Source organism: Cricetulus griseus (genome assembly GCF_003668045.3).
Source record: "Cricetulus griseus strain 17A/GY chromosome 1 unlocalized genomic scaffold, alternate assembly CriGri-PICRH-1.0 chr1_0, whole genome shotgun sequence".
NCBI lineage: Eukaryota > Metazoa > Chordata > Mammalia > Rodentia > Cricetidae > Cricetulus > Cricetulus griseus.
In genome coordinates this window covers 267170364-267193970 of record NW_023276806.1, presented here as the reverse complement: position 1 = coordinate 267193970, position 23607 = coordinate 267170364, and the positions used below count along the sequence as shown (strand labels likewise).

At 40.2% G+C, this 23607-nt stretch overlaps 2 protein-coding genes across 3 annotated transcripts in view; one reads left to right on the top strand and one right to left on the bottom strand.

Annotated features, from left to right (window-relative positions):
* Positions 1-13737, top strand: part of Fam13c (family with sequence similarity 13 member C) — a 98385-nt gene extending 84648 nt beyond the window's left edge. Inside the window, exons 10-14 of one of the 2 annotated variants that reach the window (XM_027395108.2) lie at positions 771-973; positions 6655-6750; positions 7953-8146; positions 9349-9450; positions 11913-13737. In XM_027395108.2, coding sequence (XP_027250909.1) covers positions 771-973; positions 6655-6750; positions 7953-8146; positions 9349-9450; positions 11913-12036 — 719 coding nt within the window. In that variant the 3' untranslated portion in view covers positions 12037-13737. Of the gene's footprint in view, positions 1-770; positions 974-6654; positions 6751-7949; positions 8147-9348; positions 9451-11912 lie in introns of both variants that reach the window. The other variant, XM_027395107.2, reaches the window with a different exon arrangement.
* A 181-nt stretch (positions 13738-13918) lies between these two features.
* Positions 13919-23607, bottom strand: part of Phyhipl (phytanoyl-CoA 2-hydroxylase interacting protein like) — a 38147-nt gene continuing 28458 nt past the window's right edge. The window contains exons 4-5 of the mRNA XM_027395113.2: positions 20685-20802; positions 13919-14453 (exon numbers count right to left, since the gene is read on the bottom strand). Of these exons, the coding sequence (XP_027250914.1) occupies positions 13919-14453; positions 20685-20802 (653 nt within the window). The remainder of the gene's footprint in view (positions 14454-20684; positions 20803-23607) is intronic.

Genomic DNA, 23607 nt, shown 5'->3' with positions numbered 1-23607 from the left:
TTTTAATTGTCTAGAGTTGCATACAGCCACATTGTTAAAATGGTGGGCTCTGGATTTTGAAAGTTAACATTTAGGGGCTGGAAAGATGTCTCAGTGTTTAAGAGTACTTAGTTCTCTTCCAGGGGACCCGAGTTTAGATCTCAGTACCTACGCTGCACCACCCGGCTCTAGTTCCTGGGAATTCTGAACTCATCTTCTGGCCTCTGGGGGCACTCACACTCACATAGCAGAACACACACACACACACACACACACACACACACACACACACACACACACACACACAATTAAATCTTTGGATAAAAAGCATTAGACAAGAATGTGAACCATGTCAATTAGGGCTGGAATTCCCAGTGCCCCTCTCTCAACTCTTCTGCTTCCTTAGTTCTGCATATGTAATACATTAGTGCCTATATTTCCAGAAGCCTTACCACAGACACAGCTTTTACCATGCACACCAACAAACAGCTGCACATAGAATTTCAAGTGCTCCAGTGGGGGGAGCAGGTGTTCCTCCAGAACTCTGCTGCAATCCAAACCCAACTTCTTGTCTCAGACAGCATTTCACCCCAGGAGAGCCCAGCCTCTAGGACTCTGTCTGCATGGCAGATTGAGTGCTTGAGATACTGGTCATGGTTAATGTGGACTTTGCCAGCCAGAAGCCATCACTGGCATTGCTGTTTGCTGGGGAGGGAATTCCTGAGAAGCTCTGTTTTCATTTGGGCCAGCGAGTCCTTCCTGCTAGTGGTAACTCAAGGAATTTCTCTTAGAACTAAAGCTGAAGCTTTCAGAAGAACAAGGGAGTACTCCCAAAGGCCCCCGGAGAAACCTCTCCTGTGAACAGCCTCCAGTGCCCAGAGAAAATGGCAAGTTGGAAGCTGTGGGTCCAGAGCCAAGCTCCTCTGGAGAAGAGACTTCAGATGCTGTGATGATGGAGAAGAGAGACCAGATTGCTCCCCAGGATGATGTGAAGGTACCTCACCACGTCAGCATGGGGTAGCAAGGGCATGCTTTGGACCAACTGTCAGAGCACTTCCCCACTGTTGTCATGTCTTTGGAAGACTGCTTCCAGCACTTCAGCCTTTTGAGTTCCTGGTGGGTTAAAGGACTGTGACCTAGGAGTGTTGCTAGGATGTGCCACTTCCGGAGGAGGTCTGTGCTGGTGGAAGGTGGTAAAGATGGGGAGGATATATTCTATGTTCCACCAAATAAGTAAATAAACCAAAGTCTAGAGTGTAATTGTATTATCGGTAAAGAAGAGCTCCAGTATAGGCTCTTCCCCATATGTTAAAGTGTGATAAAAAAGGGAGAGAGATAAAGTAAGGGTTTCATGTCCTAAGAACAGAGCTGTGATTTCTAGGGAGTGATAGGTTGGAACTAAAGATTTCAGCTTTAGAAATCTTAGTTTTGGAATCAGAGGCAGTTGGATAGAGTTGTCAGTTAGGTATTAGGGTACATAAGCCTGGGGCTTAGCCAAAAAGATTTATTACATTTTATAAAGAAAAGCCGCACTTACCTCGGTAATCCCTCCTCACATTGCTTATCTGTGTTTCCATTTCACTTAGGCCAGGGGAGCTTTCTTGCGTCCCTTCCATATCAAAGGTGAGGCTCATGTGGTTGACCCTTCCATCCTGTGTTACAGCGGCAGTTACCTTGTCCCTTCTCTAAGTACCTTATGTCATTTCCTGCCTCAACCTATCACATTTCTTGCACAGAAGGACTATCTGTTGTTCAAAGACTCTTAATGTCCATACGTAATAGGTATTGAATGTAAGTTTGCTGAGTGAATGTCTGAATGAACAAGCGAATGGCATCTGACTCTGGAATGAAGTTTTGTTGAGAAGTATGATCCCTTTACCTATTCTGCCAGACATGACCAGGTCTTAATAAGGCAGGACCATATACCGGATCTTAGAAGGCCTATATGTCCCATCTTAGTTTTTTACTCTGGGGACTTGTGTTCTGTAAGTACACAGGGGACCGGAGTCACCTCCATCATCCTTTTACCTTGCAATGTGCAAAAGATCCAATGTGTTTTGAGTCATGAAGGGACATCAGTGAGGTTGGGTCACAGGCTGGTATGTTGTCTGTCACATATAGCTAGCCTATCCCCCACCCCAACATTGTAGACTTTGGTGACGGCCAGTGGATAACTTCCATATACATGGCACACTCACACATATCTGGGGTTTCCCAGTCATTAGTATTTCCAAGGGACTTCCTTGTATTTCATAATTATTTTGTCTATATCTACACAAACATCTTGGTCAGTATCAACATCCCAATGATTGATTGATCAACATCCTCTGATTAGGGGCTACCTCTGAATAGTCTGCTTGGCTATTAATAAATTAGTGGATTAGTCCATTGATGAGGTCATCAACCTCATGATCCAGTCACTGCTCAATAGAGCCATCAGCTGGGGAAAAGACACAAAACATGAGCTATTTGGAGAGACACTTTGTATCCAGACCTAAGAGTAGATGATTGATGGACAGTTACACATTTCCAAAAAGATCCAAAATGCTTGTTCTATGAGTTCAGGTAAATCAAGACAGAGAAGTTATGTGGGGACTTCTGTCCCGGGCTGCCTCTCTGCTGAGAGTTGGGAAATAAGAAACAATTTAAATAGACAAGGATTTTGGTAAGTACTGTGCATGGAATGAAGAAGATGAAAGACAGAAAGCAAAAGGAATAGTTTATTTCTTGAGTAGGGTTATTAGAAGGACAAAGGCAGTTGACGTTTAATCAAGAAAGTGAACAGGCCAAAGAAAGCAGCAAAGAACATTCTAGCTAGAATTCCCAAGTACTAAGGCTATGAAAGCAAGAAGCAGATTTTGTTTGTTTTGTATACACAAGAATCTCAGGACTGAGGGCTGAGATATGGGGAGGCATATGAGATACAATCAGAAAAATCTGTGACCACTGGGATAACTCTGGACTTTGCAGGCTGTGAAATGGAGTAAGGGGTGGCCAAGTGGTAACAAAAAAACAGTGCAAAATGATAAACATTTAGAAGATCTGATGACTGTGTGAATAAATCTTATGAGAAGGTGGAATGGGTGGCTTGATCAACATTAGTAGAAAGACATACTCAAAGCATATTGTAGTTCAAACAAGAGAAGATGTTGAAGCCTCAAAACAGTGGTTCTCAAGCTTCCTAATACTTCAACCCTTTAGTACAGGTGTTCTGGTTGTGGTGATCCTCCCAAACCATAAAATTATTTTCATTGCTACTTCAGAACTGATTTTTCTACTGGGTATGAATCATAATGTAAATATTTTTGGAGACTGGTTGGGGTCTACAGGTTGAGTACTACTGCCCTAGAGGGAAGAAAGCAAGAAGAATCCATGGAGACTGGTCTGTTTCCTGACACATCACAACTATGGGAGGAGGCAGATTTTAGGGTGGAGCTGAAAATGTTGAGGACCAACCTATGCTGGGGCACTTTAAATTTAAGATCTTTGAGGAACTGCGTGTAACCAACCCTCCCAGTTTGCACAGGGCTCTGATTGGTTGAGCACTGAAAACCCATGCTCTGGGAAATGCCTTGGTTCTGGGCAAGCTGGCATGGTTAGTTGGCCTTCGAGACAACAGAGTGAAATGAGTCTAGAGACAAGAACCTGAGCGCTTAGAAGTCATCCTTGCATAAATGGCAGAAATTCTCTTATTGCAAGCAAAGCAAAGTATCTACTGAGTGGCTTAATGATTGTCAGAAGCCACTTCAAACAGACCTGGGAGCTTTCCAACACAGCCAGGGCCTTTTAGAGAGGGGCTATCTGTAGCGGATGTGCAAGCTCTGATACCTCATTCCCATACTGCTCTGGAGAAGTGTAACCATAGGAAGTCATGGGCTAAGTACCAACAATGAGTCCAGAGCCCACAGCAGAACTAAAGGACACAAAATTATAGCATCCAGCCGGTTCCCTCCCTCCTCAACAACCTGTGGCATGTCAGTTCATCTTGGTAAGTGCAGTTTCTTAAAGCTCAAGTGGATAGGTGACTTTCATCTGCATTTCTTGCCATACACCTAAACCACCTTAACTATTAAAATTTCCACGGTGAATTATCTCTCTGCCCCCCTTCACTCCCCCCTGACTTTTAGGGAATTTCTTGCATTTGTGTTCAGTCAGAGCTCATTCTGAAGCTGCGAAACCCTACAGCATGGCCTGGATAGTTCAGATACTGTGACTCAGCCATTTTTTCTCCCTTTATTTAGGGTTTTGTTGCTGCTGTTCTTGTTTGTTTAAAGAGCTAATCGCTGGAAACAAACCTTTTTTTTTGTTTTTATTTCTGCATGTTGCTGGCTACCTACACTACAAAAAAAGTTATCCTTTGATTTTCGTTATGTGTGAAGGGAACCATATTGATAAAATACGGCTTACTGATAGCTACCGTTGTCCACGTAAAATAGCCAGAGAGAGCTATCAAGGGTAATGAGTGTTGCGTTCCGGGTCAGTATGCATAGATTAACCCCCCCCCCAACCCCAAAGGTAATTATCCTACCTCACTCTGCTGTTGTGGTACCGGAAGTAAATGGAAGAGGAGGAGGAGGTTAAGGAAGAGAGAACTCAAACACAATTTGGTAGGATGTGTTGGCAGCTTACTCATTCTGCCATGTTAAATTCTTCACTTCCTGTACGGCTCCCATTTGTAGGTGTGGTATTGCATCCTTGAGAGCAGCTGCCATTCCAAACTACCACAAAGTGGCCAGCCCAGATGTTTTCTTTCTGGCCCCGGTCAGGAGGTTATTTAGGAAAAAGCTGCTATAATGCCAGCAGATTTATCCATGTGTTTGTTTTCTTTTCTCTCCCTGGAACTGTTGTCATGGCCTCTTTCTCAGAAAAGCACAGGAATTTTTAAATATAGTTACTCCCTCCCTTTAAGCAAAACTGACATTTTTCTCTCTGGATAGGAAGGGACAGGGAACTATTGTTTTTCAGTTTTAGGAATCAAAGGCCCGTCAATATTTCTCCATGCCTTAGGCACACATATGGGCTGGTGTCACGTGTGTGTGTGTGTGTGTGTGTGTGTGTGTGTGTGTGTGTGTGTGTGTCTAAAGATGCTAAGGAAAATGTCTAAAGAGTGAATTTGCCTAGGAAATTAAAGGCCCTTAAGATGATCAACTAAAACTAAAGGCCTCTACAGCACATTGTCTATCTGGGGTTATAGCTTGTGGTTTATGTTTATATTTACACAAGATCATATATAGCCAGGCTGTGGTGATGCACGCCTTTCATCTCAGCACTCAGGGGGCAGAGGAAGGTGGATGGATCTCGGTGAAGTCAAGGCCTGGCCTACAGAGTGAGTTCCAGGACAGCCAAACCTGTTGTTATATAGAGAAACCCTGTCTTATAAACCAAACCACACACACACACACACACACAGAGAGAGAGAGAGAGAGAGAGAGAGAGAGAGAGAGAGAGAGAGAGAGAGAGAGAGCGCTAAAAATTAGAGTTGTTTTTACCTATGAACTTAACAGTTAGAATAGGGATATGGTAGATATTGGTGAGGAGTTATAAGTTTTTATTTGGGCAGGTTAGACTGAAGCAGAAAAGTTAAGGTCCAGACGATGGAACAGAAAGGTTTGTAGGAAAGGAGATTAGCGTGGACCAGTGTGGTTTGCACCTGTGATGGGTGTGGAACATCAAATGTGTCACCAGGAAGCTGTTTTCTTTTGTCTCAAGTCTCTGGAAGATTTAGAAGGCAGCACATTCTGCAGGGGGTGACTGGTGAATTTTCTCCTCCCATCCCCTGCCTGATGAGTATAAACCACTGGTTGAGAATGGAATGGGTATAGAGCAAATTCATGACTGCAGCAGTATACTGTGTATGTGTGTGTTTGGGGGGTGGTGGTGACTAGAAAGATGGGTTTGGCTACTCTGGGTAGATATGTGGACAAGCAGATGAGAGAGACATTGCATTTTTATGTGAACCGTGACCTGCTACAGTGGCGTGTGTGGATGAGTCCTGCAGCAGATGGGCACAGAATGCATTAGTGCACTAAGAGGTTGGGCATAGTAGCTGGAACTTTGGCCAGCCAACTGAAATTCCTGTCTGTCTGTGGAACAGCCTGGAGGGAACTCTAACCCCTCTGTTGTGTGGGTAGGAAATGGAGGATTCAAAAGTCAAATGTTTTATCTCCATTCCCTAGAGTTTATATGAGAACTAACTAGTAAGGCAGTATGCATGTGTTATTATGTTATCTTATGTGTGTAATAATGGGGGCCTGGACATAGCCAATACTTGTGAATGTAATCACAAAAGTCCAGATAACATAGATGCTCAGAAGAAAAGGAGATAGGTCTTGGTTAGTCATTTCTTATTACTCATGTTTTGTAGACTCGTCCACAAAGCCTTATGAGCTAATTTTCTATACTCACCTCCATCCTCTATGGGAATTTTTTCCTGGCCAAAAAAAATCATAAAAATATGATGTGCAACAGACGCCATCTTGTTTGTGATGTCCTTTTTACTCATTGCTGTTAAAATGATTTTTTGGGGAGGGAGGGTCTGCTGGAATATTGTCTTAGGGAATGGACTACAGCTCGGTGGTTAACTTGTATAGGTTCTGGAATGGGTCCCCAACACATGGTGGGTGCAGGGAGAATACTGTCTGAGAACAGAAGGCAGATTAATTTTATGTTTTTCAGGTAACTAAACAAGACAAGAACCTCATAAAGCCTCTTTATGACCGATGCAGAATTATCAAGCAAATCCTGTCAACACCGTCCCTGATTCCAACAATTGTAAGTAAAGATGGCTGCTCTAACTGGAAACCTTGACTGGCACCTTGTATCTATGCTCGTTAGCACTACAGCATAGTACCATGAATGTTACCAAGGGGCCTTCCTAGCTGAGTATACTATGATCCCACCAGCTGCTGTCCTCTTGCCTAGCCCAGTGCTGTACTTAACAGTGTTCTAACAGGAACTGCTGTGAAACAGAGCATACCAAACTGGCATGCTTGGGGCCATTCAACATTTAATTTCATTTCTTGACCCTCCTTTTGGGTGAGGAAAAAACATGATTGGTTTCAGTGTGGCACTGTCTGATTGTTAACACAGCTAAATAAGAAAGAGCCTCTCGGTTATGTGTTGTGGTTAATAAAACTGGTGCTGCAGTCTTTGAAATATTGAAACATTGTTTTGGTTCCATCTGATCACACTATACTAGATATAAGCAGATTTTGTCAATAAAAAGAAGTGCTGAAACAGTAGGGCTATATTTTAAATAAATTTATAAATTTCAAAACGGCTACTCAAGATATCAGCATAGAAAGCAGCAAATAAGAATTTAAATAAATATGAAATTAAATCTACTTGAGTATATTTATAATTTTGTATTTTAAAGGATGTTAGGAGAATGGAAAATTCTGTCTAAAATTGAGGACGAATAATAGTTTAAAGGAGAATATGACTTTCAGGTTTCAAGAGAACCTTTTGTCTGTCATAATAACCAGAAAGGTTAAAGGAGTAACTACAGCTTCTTTGGCCTTCTAAGGGCCCTTCTGAACCTGAACATCCTTAGCATCCTCTGCATTGACTGTGGCCTGCTCTGGGTCTGAGTGGGACATTTTCTGGATAAAGTGTCTGTAGTGCACCCTGCCCTAACCTGGATTTCTTCTGTGAAGCTGGAATACAGAAGGTCTGGGGGTTGGGAGGATCCACTTGATCACACAGTACAACTTGGGCTGTACCCTGAATGCTTGTCTTCCTTGGCCCAGTGGATATAGATAAACTTGGGAAGCACTGTAGCTCAGCACGGATACCTTTTTACTTCCACAGGTTATTAATGAAACTGAGCAACAGCTCTTGGTGTAGTGTCCATTCTAGTTCTCAGCAGCCATGTGGGCTACCTGTCTACTGGCTTGTAGGGTCTTATAGTCCTCTCAGATGCTCAAGAGACATGTAGCACCTTGTGACTTTTTGACTCTGCTTGTGACAAGCAGGAGGAAGAGGACTCTGATGAAGACTGTCCACAGAGAAGCCAGCCACCTTCTTTACCAGATCCAGTGTCCCGCCTTCCTGTTGGTGATCACCTCACCTACTCTGAGACAGAGCCTATGAGGACCCTGCTACCAGATGAGAAGAAAGAAGGGAAGCAACCAGCTCTCTCCATGTCCAACTTACACGAGGCCACCATGTGAGTGAGCAGCCCGAGTGTGGGCTCTTAAAACTCCTGGCTTGGGTACCTTGCCTGGGCATTAAAAACTCAACATCTGTTCAGAGCCTAAAATGTGCTCTCTAGCAGAGAATAGACCTGAAAGTGGCCTAACTGGAAAATACAGAAGACAGAGCCGTGAGGTACCCCACAGTAAAGTCCTACATCTGTCCTAAGGATTGATGTGCAATTACTTTGATCCTACTTTCCTGTTGAATCTTGGCACTATTAACCCTTGTAACCCTTAGCTGTGTCAAAGGAGAGCTGGTCTTTGAATACTGGACCCAAAGGAGTAAGATCCTCAGTGGGTCTACAGTGGCCAGAGCCTTTCTTTTCTTCCTTTGTTACATCCAGATGACATAGTGTACCAGACCAGGAATAACCTCGGCCCCCAGTCAATGCATGGATCTTTTGTCTCCTAATGACTCTCAGTTAAGAACTTTCTGGATTTTCATTACCATTATCACTCTTCAGTTGTTGGCATATCTCTTGATCATATGACCTTTTTGGTTTGTATGTAACATCCCACACTAAGGAGGTCCTCTTTAAACAAGCCTTATATACTCTGCTTAGTGTGTGTCCCAAATGGAGATGAAGGAAAAAACCAAGGACAGTAAGCAGTTTTTAGCCTGGTGGAGAGCTCTCACTCTCTCCAACCTTTGGGTGGTAGTTGTCAAACAGCCATCCCTAAATTTCAGTGGGTGTGGGCATTTTTGAGATTGATAAGATTTGACTTAGAGAAAATGCCTGTATATAAAGTCGGTGTTCAGTTTTATTCCCAATGGTTTTGTTCTTCTTCCCACACTCTAAGGACATATTTTTTTTTCCTCTTGTGTCTCTCTTATCTATACTTGGTCAACAAACATTGGTGTGTATTCCTTGGATGTCTGCTCCATCCTGTCATCCTTAGTATAGCACCATAACTGTTACCCCCCCTTTTTTTTTAACAGCAGATGTAATACACTGTTTCTCTGTGCCCATGACACTGTTAATGTCAGGGAATACTAGGCTTGTGTGCTGCTCCTACACTGAGGCCACATTTACAATGTGTGCCACATTTAGAAAATCCTTCTATCATCACTTTTCAGTCATAATGGGCCCATTTTGCTGATCTGACATAATTCAGTCATGATCAGTCAGTCAGGTCAGTGCTCAGTAATGCAAATGTGTTTCACTTGACACAGGCCAGTCCTTCTTGACCATCTCCGAGAAACTAGGGCTGACAAGAAGAGGCTACGGAAAGCCCTGCGAGAATTTGAAGAACAATTTTTTAAACAAACAGGAAGGTAAGTTGAGTAGAGAGGGTTTTTTATGCTAATTATTTCCTAAAGAACTATAGTTCAGAATGAACTCTGCTTTTGTATTAACAGTGATGAGATGTCAATCCTAGCTAAAGACTGTGTTTTCCCCAATGCAATACCCCATGGTAACATTGTGAGGGATGTTTTATGGGATATTTATGTTAATAGCTGCCAGATATTAACATCAGTCTTTACAAAATGAAAACTGAACTCTGAAAATGTTTTCTATCTGCTGAAATTATCTAAGCTTAAAAATTGACTTGATTTTCAGTCCTTGTTCTTAGACTCTTAGTTCCATAAGTTATTTTCTACCTGTTACATGAATACTTCTCCTTTAAATATATCCTCTAAACTTCACCACCTATCTCCTGTTTGTTTTATTCCAGGGTTTAGTCAAAAGTTCATAGCTATTTTTCTCTCCCCAAAATATTTAGTTGGACCATCTGTCTTCCTATGTTTTTCTATGTCAACCCAGCTGTTACTATACGCTTATTAATTTCCTGTAATTTTTCCTGGGTTACCAACAAAACTGTGTATATGTCACCAGGTAATGAATGTTAGTGTCTTTTAGAGAAGAGACACATCACTTAGCTGTCCTCAGTCTCTGTTTACACCAATAAGCGGAAATGCTTTGTCTCCTTGGATAAGCAAGCATGTAACTTTCCCCAAATCACAGAGCTTTTAAGTGCAGAGAGGAACTGGGTGGTTCTTCCTACTGACACACTGGCTTGGGCTTATTTTCCCACCTGCCTTTCTTTCATGCCTTGCTGTGACAGCATCTCAGCCCACAGGCTGCTGCGAGGGAGTGGTACTGTGCTAAAGCACTTTGAGACATCCAAGCTTAGCCTGCTCGTATCATCAGTTGGATAGCTTTTCCAGGGCTGTCCATTAGCAGTGGGCTCCCTAGGTGAGAAATTTGTAGCTCAACAAAGTAATATGGTGATTAGGTGCTTGAGTACATTTCTGACTTACATTAAAGTTCCTTTTTAAATTATTCAGTTGGAATCTTTCATCAGTGAAATATCTGAGTTGGTTTCTGGATTTCAAGTCCCTACAGTCAGGGCCTGAAAAATAAGTTACTTAGGTTTTAGACACATGCAGTCTTTTCATTAGAGTTCCCAGAGGAAATTACTTTTTGCCCATTTGAACACAGGAGTATGCGTTAGAGGATGAGAGGTCCCAGTGTGCTGCTAGTCCTGCCTATAGGATCTATCGGTAGTAGAATTTGGCATGCTTTTTGGCAACATGGTGGCTGAATTGTTCTGCCTGTTCTTGGCAATAGTTATTGTGTGTAAATAAAAATCTATGCATCAGTATATATCTAAGAATGAGTATGCAGAAGAACATGATTGCAACTCATTCATGACTTACTGCACTCAAGGAACAGCTTGTTTTACTATACTTACAGTCCCTAAACTACTTTAGATACATCTATGCTTGCTTGCTCTGTGTGAAGTAATGTGCCCTCTTGTGGTGATACATCATCTAATAAGAAAATGCTCATTTGTTGAAGCTAAACTTAAACAGTTAAATGACAAGGAAATGGACTTTAATCTTGTTTCCTTAAGACTGTTACTGCTAAGATGTAACCATCTATAAAGCTAAAATGACCATTCAAATGGATTTTCTATACATTTAGAAACACCGTAAACATTCATGGTAATAGAACAAGAGCACACAGTAGACTTGTACTAAAGTCTATGCATTGGTACATGCCCAGTCTTTGAAGTAGTGTGCAGAAAGAGAGGTATTGCAATTTAAACTGGGTGTGTGTTCCTATGTATGGTAGCCAGAGGACAACTTGGGGTTGTCTCTCTCCTTCCACCATGTGGCTCCTAAGGATCGAACTCAGGTCATCAGGTTTGGTAGGAGACACCTTTACCCACTGAGCAGTCCCACTGGCCCTGATTTAGACTCAGATTAGTTCTGTCAAGGAGAACCTCAGAAGTTCTACTACACATCAGCAGAAACAGGTTTAACTACAAGAAAACTTGAGAACATTTCAAGCTTATAGACAGCCCCTGGAAAGTTTTTATCACTATAAGTTTATGGATTACTTGTGTAATCAAATGTCTGCAGTATTTTCAGGATGCTATTTTTTAACAGTTTTCACAGTAAGGGCTGAGTATTCTGCACAGGCATGGAGCTCTGGCAAGTAGGATGAGTAGAGAAGGGATTCCTCGGAGGGAGGCTCTAACCTGTTTGTTTTCTTCACATCTTTTCATCTGCACCGTTGTTCTGTGCTTGAGAATGGGACCTCACGTTTGCAAAAGCACATTGGCAAAAGGGCATTGTTACTTAGAGCCACAGAGAACAGGTTGAGGCTGAAGGGATGGAAAGAAGGCAGCACACACCATATGGAGGCCACAATCCCCTGTCTGTTATAAAAGGACCTTTAGTGACCTGGCTCATGTGTCTACTAATAGATTGTATCGTCTTCTCTGCAGAAGTCCACAGAAGGAAGACAGGATGCCAATGGCAGATGAATACTATGAATACAAGCACATAAAAGCCAAACTGAGACTACTGGAGGTCCTCATCAGCAAGCAGGATGTGGCCAAAACTATTTGAGATTTGGCTCTGATCACTTCCACCCAAGATAAAGTCAAGTTTATTTTCCTCTACTGTTCTTGCTAAGTAGTTTTAATGTACCGGAAACTAAGCACTTTAGAGATAGTAGTAGCTGTTTTTACAAAGGAAGAGCTAGTGTAATTATACTCAAGGAGGGGATTTAAGTAGGGAAATAATAGGTAATATTGGGTCTGGCAAAAACATTCAGCTTGCTCCACACCAAACTGAAAATCCACAGTAAAATGTAATAGTTTTAAAAGAAAAATCTATCTTGTCAAACCTAACACATAGGCAGACTACCTGCTAGGGAAGGTTCATTAGTGCCCAAAGATGGACTTCATTGATGTCTGGCAAAGAGCAGGGTTTAAATTAATTGAGACAAGAAAGACTTCTGCTCTTCATCCAGGGAGGAAAACAGCTGGTAAGAAGGTAATTTAAGCAAGACCACGTCCACTACCTTGTCCTATAAGTCTGTAGGCATTCTAAACACTCTAAAATACACTCGACTGTGTCACTAGTTTCTTATTTCTACATGAAAATAGTGCATTATTTTATGTGTTATTTGAAAATTTACATTTCTGGTTACCAAAGTTCATTTGGATGGCATGTACTTTGTGAATTATCTTTGTCTATAACTGACAAATGTTTATATTAAAATAAAATATTAAAAATTTAAAATAGGTATTTTGGATAGGTGTGTCTGCAGTCTAGTAACCTAATGTGACCATAGTATTATTGCTAATTTTCTTGTTTCCTACACTAAGATTATATAACTATTTTTCCATTGGGAATATGCATCTTTCTTAATGTCCCAAGGTCTGTACTTCATAAAGTGAAACAAATTTCTTGTGAGTTGCATTCATTCTGCGCAGGGTAAAGAGCTTGGAAATCACCAAGACACCTTTTATTTGCTTTATTTAGTGTATCTTGCTTTTTCTCCATTCATTTAAAACATATTTATCAGTTTTGTGTAAAATCAAGTAACAGACACTTTCTCATCTTCAACTTTGTTCATATTTCTGTTTTCTGTAATTTTTAAGCATGGTGTTAAGGAAATCATATACTCATATTGCGTGGGCAGGAAAAAAAATACTGATTCCAGAAGCGGACTAAATCAGAGGCATATTGTTTTCTCTGTATTCACCTGATGTTTTAAATCTTATATGAATCAGAGTAATGGCCTTCATAAATTTGTTTAATTGAAGTCATCTACTGGTAACAGGACAGATACACAACTATTTAAGGTTTACAAATTACATCTTTGATAAGGGAAATGGTTTCATGAGATGTATACAATTGCTATTAAAATGTAACTATATTCTATATGATTGTAAATATTTTATACAACATACAAATAAAATATTTTTCTATTATATTTATTATGTTGAAGCACAGTAACTGTTTTCTGTTAGCTAATATAAATAACATAAATAACACTGTCAAACAACAAGGTGGAAGTGCTGACAATTCTAGGCTTTAAGATTTAACTCATGCTGCAATTACAACCTTTCATGCGGTTTGGAGTTAACCCAATATTTATTCAGTAGATTAAAATGGATGCATATTTAAACACCATTTATAAGCCATTATTTTGTACTTTGCTAAAGCGGTCTATATAACTGTCTTGTTATGTTTGGCATACAGGAAACATAAAAGCATTGCAGCATCTAGGCAAACAAAGTGTCAGGACAACTTGGGGACATCATTGGTGGTGACAGGGTGGGTGAGAGGAGACATGGAAAGGCTCTGAATGATAGATATAGTTTGCTTTTGGTGACAGCGGCATATGCATGCTTCAGTGGGAACATCTGATGATGAAAATGAACAACAGAGGGCAATGCTCCTATGGGAAGACAGGGTAGGGGAGAGTACGAAAGTGGCGTTAACGTCCAACACTGATGTTACAGGTTTTGCAGCTGGGGTCTTTCTTTGCATTTGCAGTAGACAAACTCATGAGCTGATGACCAGTGATTTCTGCTACGGTGCCCAGAGAAAGAGCCACAGGGTCAGTGTAAATGACTTCTAAAATGACATCCTGGGCGTGGTGGTACACCAGCACACCATCTTCTTCTGTACAGGTCAAAAACTTATTATCCTTGGAATTTAGTTGAGGAAGGCGCTGCTTACAAAATTCATCTCCTGGTGATCCCACAGGGGCAATGACAAGAATCACATAATGATAAGCAGTGTACATACAGTAGAAGTCCCCAAAGTATAAGTTAGTATTGGGGTTGAAAAGTTTTTCTGCTGCAATCTCAAACCTGTATCTTCCATACGGTGAATCCTGGGGTGGCTTCCCTGTATTGAACTCAGTGCTGCAGCTGAAGAAGATGCCTTCTAATTTTCCACTGATGGGTGAGCCATGGCTGCCACTGTTATCCTTGACAGAAGGCTGCATAGCATTCCCGTGGTGTTCTCTACAAGAGAAAGGAAATAGCCACTGCTCAGTACAATAGTGGCAAATTTATTGATTGGAATAACACAGAAATCACTACCCACTGTTAAAGGCTTGGATGGCCAGGCTATCACCAGACCAAGGGCAATGTATCTTTTGACACTACTTATCATGGACTTGGGAGATCTTTAACAATAAAATTAATTTCCTGGACTGAAAAACTGAATTGCATTAGAAATCGTACAGGTGAGACTAGCTCCATTTGTACTTAATGGGTTTCATAAGTGACTTTCCTAAAAAGAAAACTACTGAAGTAGTGAATATCTGAACACTGCTAAGTAGAACTTGGTTTAAATGTGTGTTGTCTACCAAGGAAGATCCATCTTCTGGTGACTCCAGAACTGAGCTGCTGCCATAGACCTAGGCATTGCTCACACTCCTCAGAAATCTCAGGAAGATCTCCTTTGCATTCTGTGGTTTGAAGATAGCAGCTGCTGTGACAACTCTTGGAGTCTCCTGTCCTTCTGAGACACCTTGCAACTGTCCTCTCAGCAAGTTCCAATGCCATCAGTGCTAGACTGTGGAGTTCAGGGACACTATCTATGGATTCACACAACTGCCTTATGAACCACAGCAGCCTAGACCACTGATCCCAGGGACATCATTGTAAGACAAATCAGAGACTACACTTCACTGCTGGGATCCAACTCAAAAGCATCTAGCCTAAGTGAAATTCAATATGTCATCTGAATGATATGTCACTGAATGAAAAATGTTCTTACAGTAGATATTTCACAAAATTTCAACATTCCACCTATTTCACAGAATTTTAACATTCCACCAAGTGCACAGGCCAAGAAAAATGAATAACTCCAAAGAAAAAAACATAATATATGAAAATACTTGATAAACAATTCAAAATGAGAATCCAGATAAAAATACCAGGCAATAAGGAAAACAACTTCAGGGCATAGCAGACAGATTTTCCAAGGATATAAAGAATCATAAAATAGAACCAATCAGAAACATTGGTGCAAAATACTTAATGAAATAAATAAAATGGCAAGTTGTCAAGACACATGAGGAGAGAGTTTCTGAACCTATCAGGTCTTTCAGCCAACAAAACAATAGAACAAAGAAAGCCTATAAGATTTAGAGATATGGCTAAGTGAATATTCATGTCATAGCAGTGTCAGAAGTGAACAAATGGGATTAATTTTTTTTAAGAGGTGGATTTTTTTTGGCTGGGGGGGGAAGTGGACAAGGTTTCACTTTGAAGCCCCAGGTGGCCTCAAACTCAGAATTTCCCAATTCAGCGTCTCAAATGCTGGCATGACACCACACCTGGCTGAAGACAGAATTTCTACTGCGTTTGGTTATTATTACACAGTATATATCAATTACCGTAACAGAAGAGTGTCAGTTCATTATAGACTGCTGGCTACAGAAGACCCACAGGTCAAGTGATGGTTCATTCATACTACAGAGGGCAGGCAGTTTTAAAAAAATGTATTAGGGTATGTATTTTAAATGTAAATTTTTAAAACAATACTTTATTAAGATGGAAAGAGAACCTAATCCTTTTAGATATAATTGTACAGCAAAAGCCCTGGAAGGAATCCCAACTTGTTTTCAAATTAAGAGTAGGGAGAAGACACAAAAAACAGATTTTCATGATTAATCTCTATTTCTACCTTGGGAGCCTATATAGTTGTATTTCTTGCTATTTAAGAGTAAGAACTTGGGCTCCCCACCTAGACCAGGGGAAGTGTTTTGAGCCTTATGTTTTGGCCATTTTAAACTAGACACAGGCTGCTTCTCAGGTCACCTCTTGCAGCTTGTTTGACAGTGCCAGCTATTCTCATTTGGCCCCATATCAGCTTCCCACCTTTCTTGCTTTCTATGTAATTTGAAACTATCATCCATTTCCTCGACACTTCCATCTCTTTGAAGTCCTAGAAGTGTGCGGTACCAGCACATCTAGGGCACAGAGAAGGTGAGCCTTGAGTGTCTTCCTGATGTCCTCATGTGTCTCTGTGGCTGCAGCAAGGCTGGTGTCTGTGTGTCTGCTGCTGGGTGACTCTGGAGTCCCTTCTGTTCTCAGAAGAGAAATACTGTGTCTTGATATTCGCTGGTTGCTTTAGTGTGTCTTAGTAGCTCAACTCTGCTTTTACTTTTGTAAATGGAAGTCTCATTGAGTTCTCTCCAGAATTCCTCAGTTTTTCTTTTTTCTTGCTGGGTGACTACCAGCATATTTAAGAATATGAAAGTCCAAGGTAGTAGTCTGGTAAGTTTTTTTTTCCATCACTATACTTAACAGAAGCTGAGAGACAGCGAGGCATGCTGAGGACCTGCTACCATCCTTAGGACAGAAATGGGCCTCAAAATTCACCACCTGACAACTATCCAGTGGAGCTTATTAAAAATGTAGCTTCAAGAAACACCAGGTCACTGTATTTTCTCCAATTTGCTTTCATATCACCTGAAATTACTGTTTTTCATTTAGTTTTCATCAGTTTCTGAAGTGCCGTGGCATAGATTTATTCAGAACTTATACCATTTGGGGATTTCTCAGCTGAAAGTGAGTGGCATATGCTGTTTGCTTGCTAAATGTGGAACTATTCCAGCTCTGGGAGGCTCAGCCCCACCCCCCTGTCCTTTCTGGATCTCTGACAACCTGAACTTTAGATTCTGTGGCCCTACATATTGATGGTATTCTGACAATTTTTATGTTCACGTGTTTCTCTGTTTGGATAGTTTCTATTTGCTCTTCAAGTTTACTGGTAGTTTTTCTTCTAGTCCTGCTTCACTCCATCCATTGCTCTTTTATAATTCTACTGTTACTTTGCCTCCTCACATATTGTGTTTAATCAGCTCTAAGAACATCTGTTCTTCATATCTCATGCTGCTTTGTGCATTTTACTTTTGTTTCCAGGATGTTTTCAATTGCTTATCAAAAGTTTTCTCTGTGTATTTTCTATGGTGCCTCAGCAGTTCCGAGTTAGAGCTGTTATCTTAGTGTTGTCTTCGATATTCCTTCCTTACCCAGACTCTGTGTTTACTGATTCTTGACATGATGAGTGAATTTAATTGTTTGGAAATCTGGGCTACTGTGAGATGCTGGGTGTGATTTCAATCTGGTATTTCTGTAGGCCCCTCTGACTATATACTAATGAAGGTTTTTTTTATTATTATTTTTAGATACGATGGATATCTAAATTCTTCTTTAGGTATCCAGTAACATTAAGGTGGGAATTCTAGTTCCCACTGGACTCAGCCAACACAATCTAGCTGGGACAGATCATCATTGCTGTCCAGTTGTCTTCATATCACAGAACTGTAAGCCCCACTCCGTATAATCAGTGGAAGTCCAGGTTCCTGACTCAGTAATTCAGCATTCTCGATACTCTAGTAGGAAATCAGGTAGCGATTAATTATAAGGGTGAAAAGGCAGCACTGGCCTTTGTGGGTAGCATCTAACTGAGATTCCCACAAACCCACCATAGTTTTGGCTGAAACTGGATGTTTACTGTCTAAGGTTTCTGAAGTTACAGCAATTTTTTCCTGGTTCTCTAGGTAAAGGGACCAGGCCTTCTGTGCTTGTGATCCATGCCATTGTCATTTCTAGGCTGCCTGCTTGTCCAGAACAACAGGGAACTTACCTTGAATTTCTGTCAGGGCTTTTAGTTGAGCTAATTTCCACTTTCTACCTTTCATTTTATAGTCTTGTACTTCACATAAAAATTTCAGTTTTTAAAATTATACTTGGGAGGAGGAATAGGAAGGCCTTCATATATAATTTCATTTTGCCTCTTTAAAGTTTCTAAACCTTTTTTCATTCTCATACATAAACCCCAGGTCCTTATGTATCCTACATAACCCTCTGAGTACAGTTCTATGGAGCAAAACAAGTAGGAAGCATAATCAGAACTTGAAGTGTTGAAATGTGTCCTACTCTCAGTGACAGAACACCAACTATGAGGGCAAATGGTTTGGCAGAAGTAGAGGAATTCCTACACTGGTCTACCAATTGCAAGAGAGTCTTGAAAATGTCATCAGGTAAACAAACACCCAGACTAACTAGTGAACATGAACAAGGGCAAGGGTACAAGAGATTTTCATTCAGGGTAAGGGCATGATCATTTTAATGTTAATTTTTAGAAGAGACCAAAGTCAGTTCAGCCCTCATGGATTGGGTCAGAACTTATCCACAACTTTTTCAGTTATAATGGTTTGTAAAGGTTATCAGGTAATGGTAAGATCCTTCATAGCCAATCAAGCATTCTGAAGATAACATTTTAAAGGGATTCTAATCAAGGAAATGTATCTTGATGACAGTTTACCAATTAAAATGCAAATCAATATCCATGGAAGTAAATGGCCTTACTAACGTTCACTGCATAGGAGACTGAAGTGTTTCTTTTGTTGTTGTTGTTATTGGTGTGAATCTCGACCACTGAATGCCAGGCAAACGCTCTGCCAGAGCTCCAGCTCTGGCTGAGAAAGGGCTTCTTTTATTTTTTTTATTAAGGCATGGGTAGATAAAAACATTTAAAAAAACTTTATTAAAAAAATAAAAGAAGCCCTTTCTCAGCCTGAGCTGGAGCTCTGGCAGAGCGTTTGCCTGGCATTCAGTAGTAATTTACATGGGTTTTACTGCTATCAAATTTTTGGAATTAAAACAAAAGTAAATTTTGCTGTTGGTACAAACATCTTCCATGCTGGTGGGTTGGAATTAAATCATGTCATGTGTACAAGTACTTTATCTTTTTCTAGGTTCTCTGCTTTTACCTTTTTGAATTTTTGGAAACATTTCTGAGAACAAATTAAGCAAATGTTACAGTTGTGGAAAGGCTCTTCCCATGCAAGAATCACAACATCCTAGAGCAATGCTGACCTCCGGTGGCCACACTTGGCAGTCATTGGCAGGACCCCAGAAGCCTGAACCAACACCAAAGATCTAACACTGTATTCTGTTGATTCTTATTGGAGGCAGCAGCAATTGTGGACATTTTTTGCTTTTCAAATTTTATGCTTAAAAATACAAAAACTTTTGTTGCTGAATGTACTAGTCATTCTGAATTAACAGCTGATAAGCCCAATAATTTGTCATTTAGTTTATGTGACTGGCATCCACCAGAAATTATACAGACTTTAGGCCAGTTAGGAGAACAACAGACTACAATGTGAATTTATAAGATAGACAGAAGGCAGACGTGTTCTCCTATCATCAAAATACATACAAATACCTGGCCCAGCAAAGCACTTGGCTTTTGTTCAGCTAGAAAATATCTCCCATTCCCACACCCCCCACCAGGCTCATATGGTTGAACATTTGGTGTCCAGCTGGTGGTGCTGTTTGAACAAGTGGTAGAGCCTTGGTAAGTGGTGCCTTGCTGGTGGAAGGAGTCACTGAGGTAGGCCCGGAGGGTAAAGCCTAGCATGGCAGGTCATAGTCTTCCAAGATGCCTGGTGTTCTAAGCAGCACTTAGCGGCCTGCCACTATGTCTTCCTGGACACAGTAGGGAAAAAAACATTCCTCACAGGTAGCTTCTTCCCAGGTACATGACCTTAGTGGTGAAAAAAAAATTACTAATGTACACTTCTTCTAGAACATATATGCTAAAAACACTTTTTCTCTATGACTCCTTTTGCATTTGCCATAGCTTTGCGCTTATTTGGAAATATGATTTTCATTCCAGTCAGAGAAATTAGAAAAGTATGCAAAATTTAAAAAAAAACATCAAAATTTTCTTATTTTCATATATAGTCTTTTCAAGTCATATCATAAATCCTTTATAACTCTAAAGTGGTTAAGGTTCTCATTTATCTTATTTTTGTTTTGATACAGGTCTCTTGGCTGTAACCTAAGCTGTGCTAGAACTCAGGGTGATCCTCCTGCCTCGTCCTCTCGAATATTAGTACTATAATGCTTAGCCACCACACCCAGCCTAAGGTTTTAAAAGAAGACAAAACAAAATAGATAATCTGCTTTGTGTGTAAAAGTTCAGAACCACTGTAACTTGTCATTTTAAAAGCCTTTGTCTCTCTGGTCTGGAGAGATGGCTCAGCAGATTGGAACGCTTGCTGCAATTCCAGAGAATTCAGTTGGATTCTCAGTTCACGTGACGACTCACACCACCTGTAACTCCAGTTCCAGGTGACCCAACACCCTCTCTGGCCTCTGCAGGAATGTGGTATACAGACATACATGCAGTCAAGATACAAAACACATAAATATAGTGAATCTTACCTAACATAGTCAAAATACTCTTTGTGCTGGTTCCGATAGAAAACGGAGAACTTGAGCATGCGTCCTGCGATCACATCAGCCTTCTCCAGCAGCTGTGTTAGATGTACTTTCGAGTAATCTGAAAAATTTTAAAAAAGTCTATTGAGGACTACACTACCAAAAGTGCTAGCTACATGCTTTATAAATCAGGGATTATTAAAATATATCTTAACAATATATATCTTGTAGTAGGATATAAAGAAAAGATTTGTTGTCTTTCTTTGGTTTATTTTTATTTCTACATAAATATTTTTGTTATGGTTCATGGTTATTTCTTAGAATATTCTTGTACTTTTTAATCTTTCAAATTAAATTCCTGAAGCAACCAATACTTTACACAGTGCTATGTCTACATAAAGACAATTTATTCAAAAACACCTTTCTCAAAATTCAGACTCAAGGGCATAGATAAAACTTAGATGAAATGGTCCAGGATCACATGATAAAAATGAACAGCAAGTTCTCTTTACCTTTTAACTCTGAAAATAAAGGTAAAGTAATTTATAGAGAAATACTGTACTAACAGTTAAAAGCTGGCACTTGTCATTTACCTTGTAACTACCCACAAATGTTATGAGCTGTAGGAAAAATGAGAAAGCAACAGAGAGATTGCTCTATGAAAGCATGCTTTTACTTCCTTTTATTACCAGATGTAAAAAAATGCATTCACATAACAGTTTATGCATAAGTGTGTGTGTGTGTGTGTGTGTGTGTGTGTGTGTGTGTGTGTGTGTGTGTTGGAACTACCAAAGGTCTTCTTTAAGCTAAAGAAGTCATAGTATTTCAGACCTTTCTTTAGTATAAAGTAGGTTCTGGCAGATAAATTATATCGCTCCCTTGAGTGTGAAGTTACCAGGATACTGTTTGGTGTAATGACACAGAAAAATGCATGTACTCCAGGTAGATTCCACTTAATGGCAATGCTTGAGACCAGAAGTGTTTCAGATTTTGATTTTGGGGTGTTTAGAATATTTGCATATATTTTAATGGTTTTATGATTTCAAAAATCAAAACTACTCCAAAATTTGAGCACTTTTATTACTGCTCAAAGTTTCAGATTTTAGGGGCTGAAGGGATGGTACAGCAGTTAAGAGCACTTGTTGCTCTTTCAGAGAACTTAGTTCAATTCCCAGCACCCACATGTGAGTAGCATGGAGCTCACTACCAGTTACTGATGCCCCTTTCTTCCACCCCCCCACACCAAAGCACAGACATTTGTGCAGGTACTCATATATACATATTTTAAAAGGTTCAGATTTCAGAGTATTACGATTTAGGTTTTTGGATTGTGGATGCTCAAAAGACAAGATGTCTGTATGTCTGATTTAAATGAAACCTCCCTGGTGTTAGAAAAATAAATAAGTAGAGGATTCAGGAAAAGGATTGAATGTGAGGTGGATCCCAGAGAGGATTAGTAATTCCAACATGGCACAGCAAACACAGGAAAGTTCTCTCCAGATGAGAGCCCTTTACTTGCTGTTAATACAATATAGACATCTTTTGTTGTTTCATTGTTGGTTACTGAACTATCATAATTATATTTAATCCATCTTAAAATGTTTATTTACATTTTAACATCTCTGATACTGTCTACCAATAAATGCAATAAGAAAACATTGGCATTTTTCTTTATGGTACATTAAAATGGTGGCTCCATGAGATATAGAGAAATTTAAAAAATATGGTACTTGAAAGAAACTTTTTACCTTGTTCTCAAATACTGAAATATTTAGCAGTCAAGAGTGTTAACATTCTTAGAAGCTTCATCATAGAATAAACAAAGAGGCATGAAGATCAAACTGAATTTCAGCCACTTTACATGCCCTTGGAGTTTTACAGATACCAGGATAAGTAGTAGCTAATCATGAGCTGCATCTAAAAGAATGCAAGTGTGTGGCCATGTAACAAGGGGTTGGGTCTTATCTGAAGATTGCCACAGATGGGAGAGTTGCTAAGCAACCTGGAAACAGATGGGCAAATTACATTCTAGAATTTTTCTACAAGCTCTTTCATGCTAAACAGTTTTTTTTTTTCTGTATCTGCATGTATGTGCACAGTGTGGGGGCCAGAGATCACCTCAAGTGTCAAGTGCCATCCACCTTATTTTTTGAAACAGGGTCTTTCACTGACCTAATGTTTTCCAAGAAGCTAGGATGCTTGTCTACAGAGTCCCAGAGATCTATCTGCCTGTGCCATTCCAGAGCCAGGATTACAAGCCACCCCCTCTTGGCTTTTTAAAATGGGTCTGGCATTCAAGTCAGGTCCACATGCATGCAAGGTGAGCAGCTTACTATCTGAGCTATCTCCCTAGCCTTCTCCAAATTTGTTTTCTTAATAGGAAAAAGTCATCCAGGTAAAGAGGAAGCAGTAAGTCCCATCGGAATCTACAAAAGAAGAAGATGACAAAAGTGCTGAAGGACACTCACTAAGTGCACACTTTGTGACTGAGTGAACAGACGGACAGAAGAAAGTCAGCACTTCCATGAAAATACTGGAACATTCAAATGGGATATGGGGGTACCATCAGAGGATGGGCTCTCCACATCAGGTTTTTCCAGGCAAATGACTGCTTAGGAAGGTTTTTAGTGAAGCAATGATGCACAGACAGAACAGTAGTTTGTGGATAGTTTTAAGCTCTTCCCATCCTGAGGTAAAAATGACAAACATTTCTACTGGGCAGTTACCAAGGTCTACGTCTAACCTAAGTGCCGTTTCTGGTTTCTTCCCTTCACTATCTATGAAAATGAACACAGTGAAAGAAAAATAAATATGAACACTCTCTTTACAGGATGAGGCTCCAAGTATGTTGTTTATTCGGAAATTGCATCAATTTTTATTTGTAGAGCTTTCACTTCTAAAAAAACTATACATGCAGCAAAAAGGC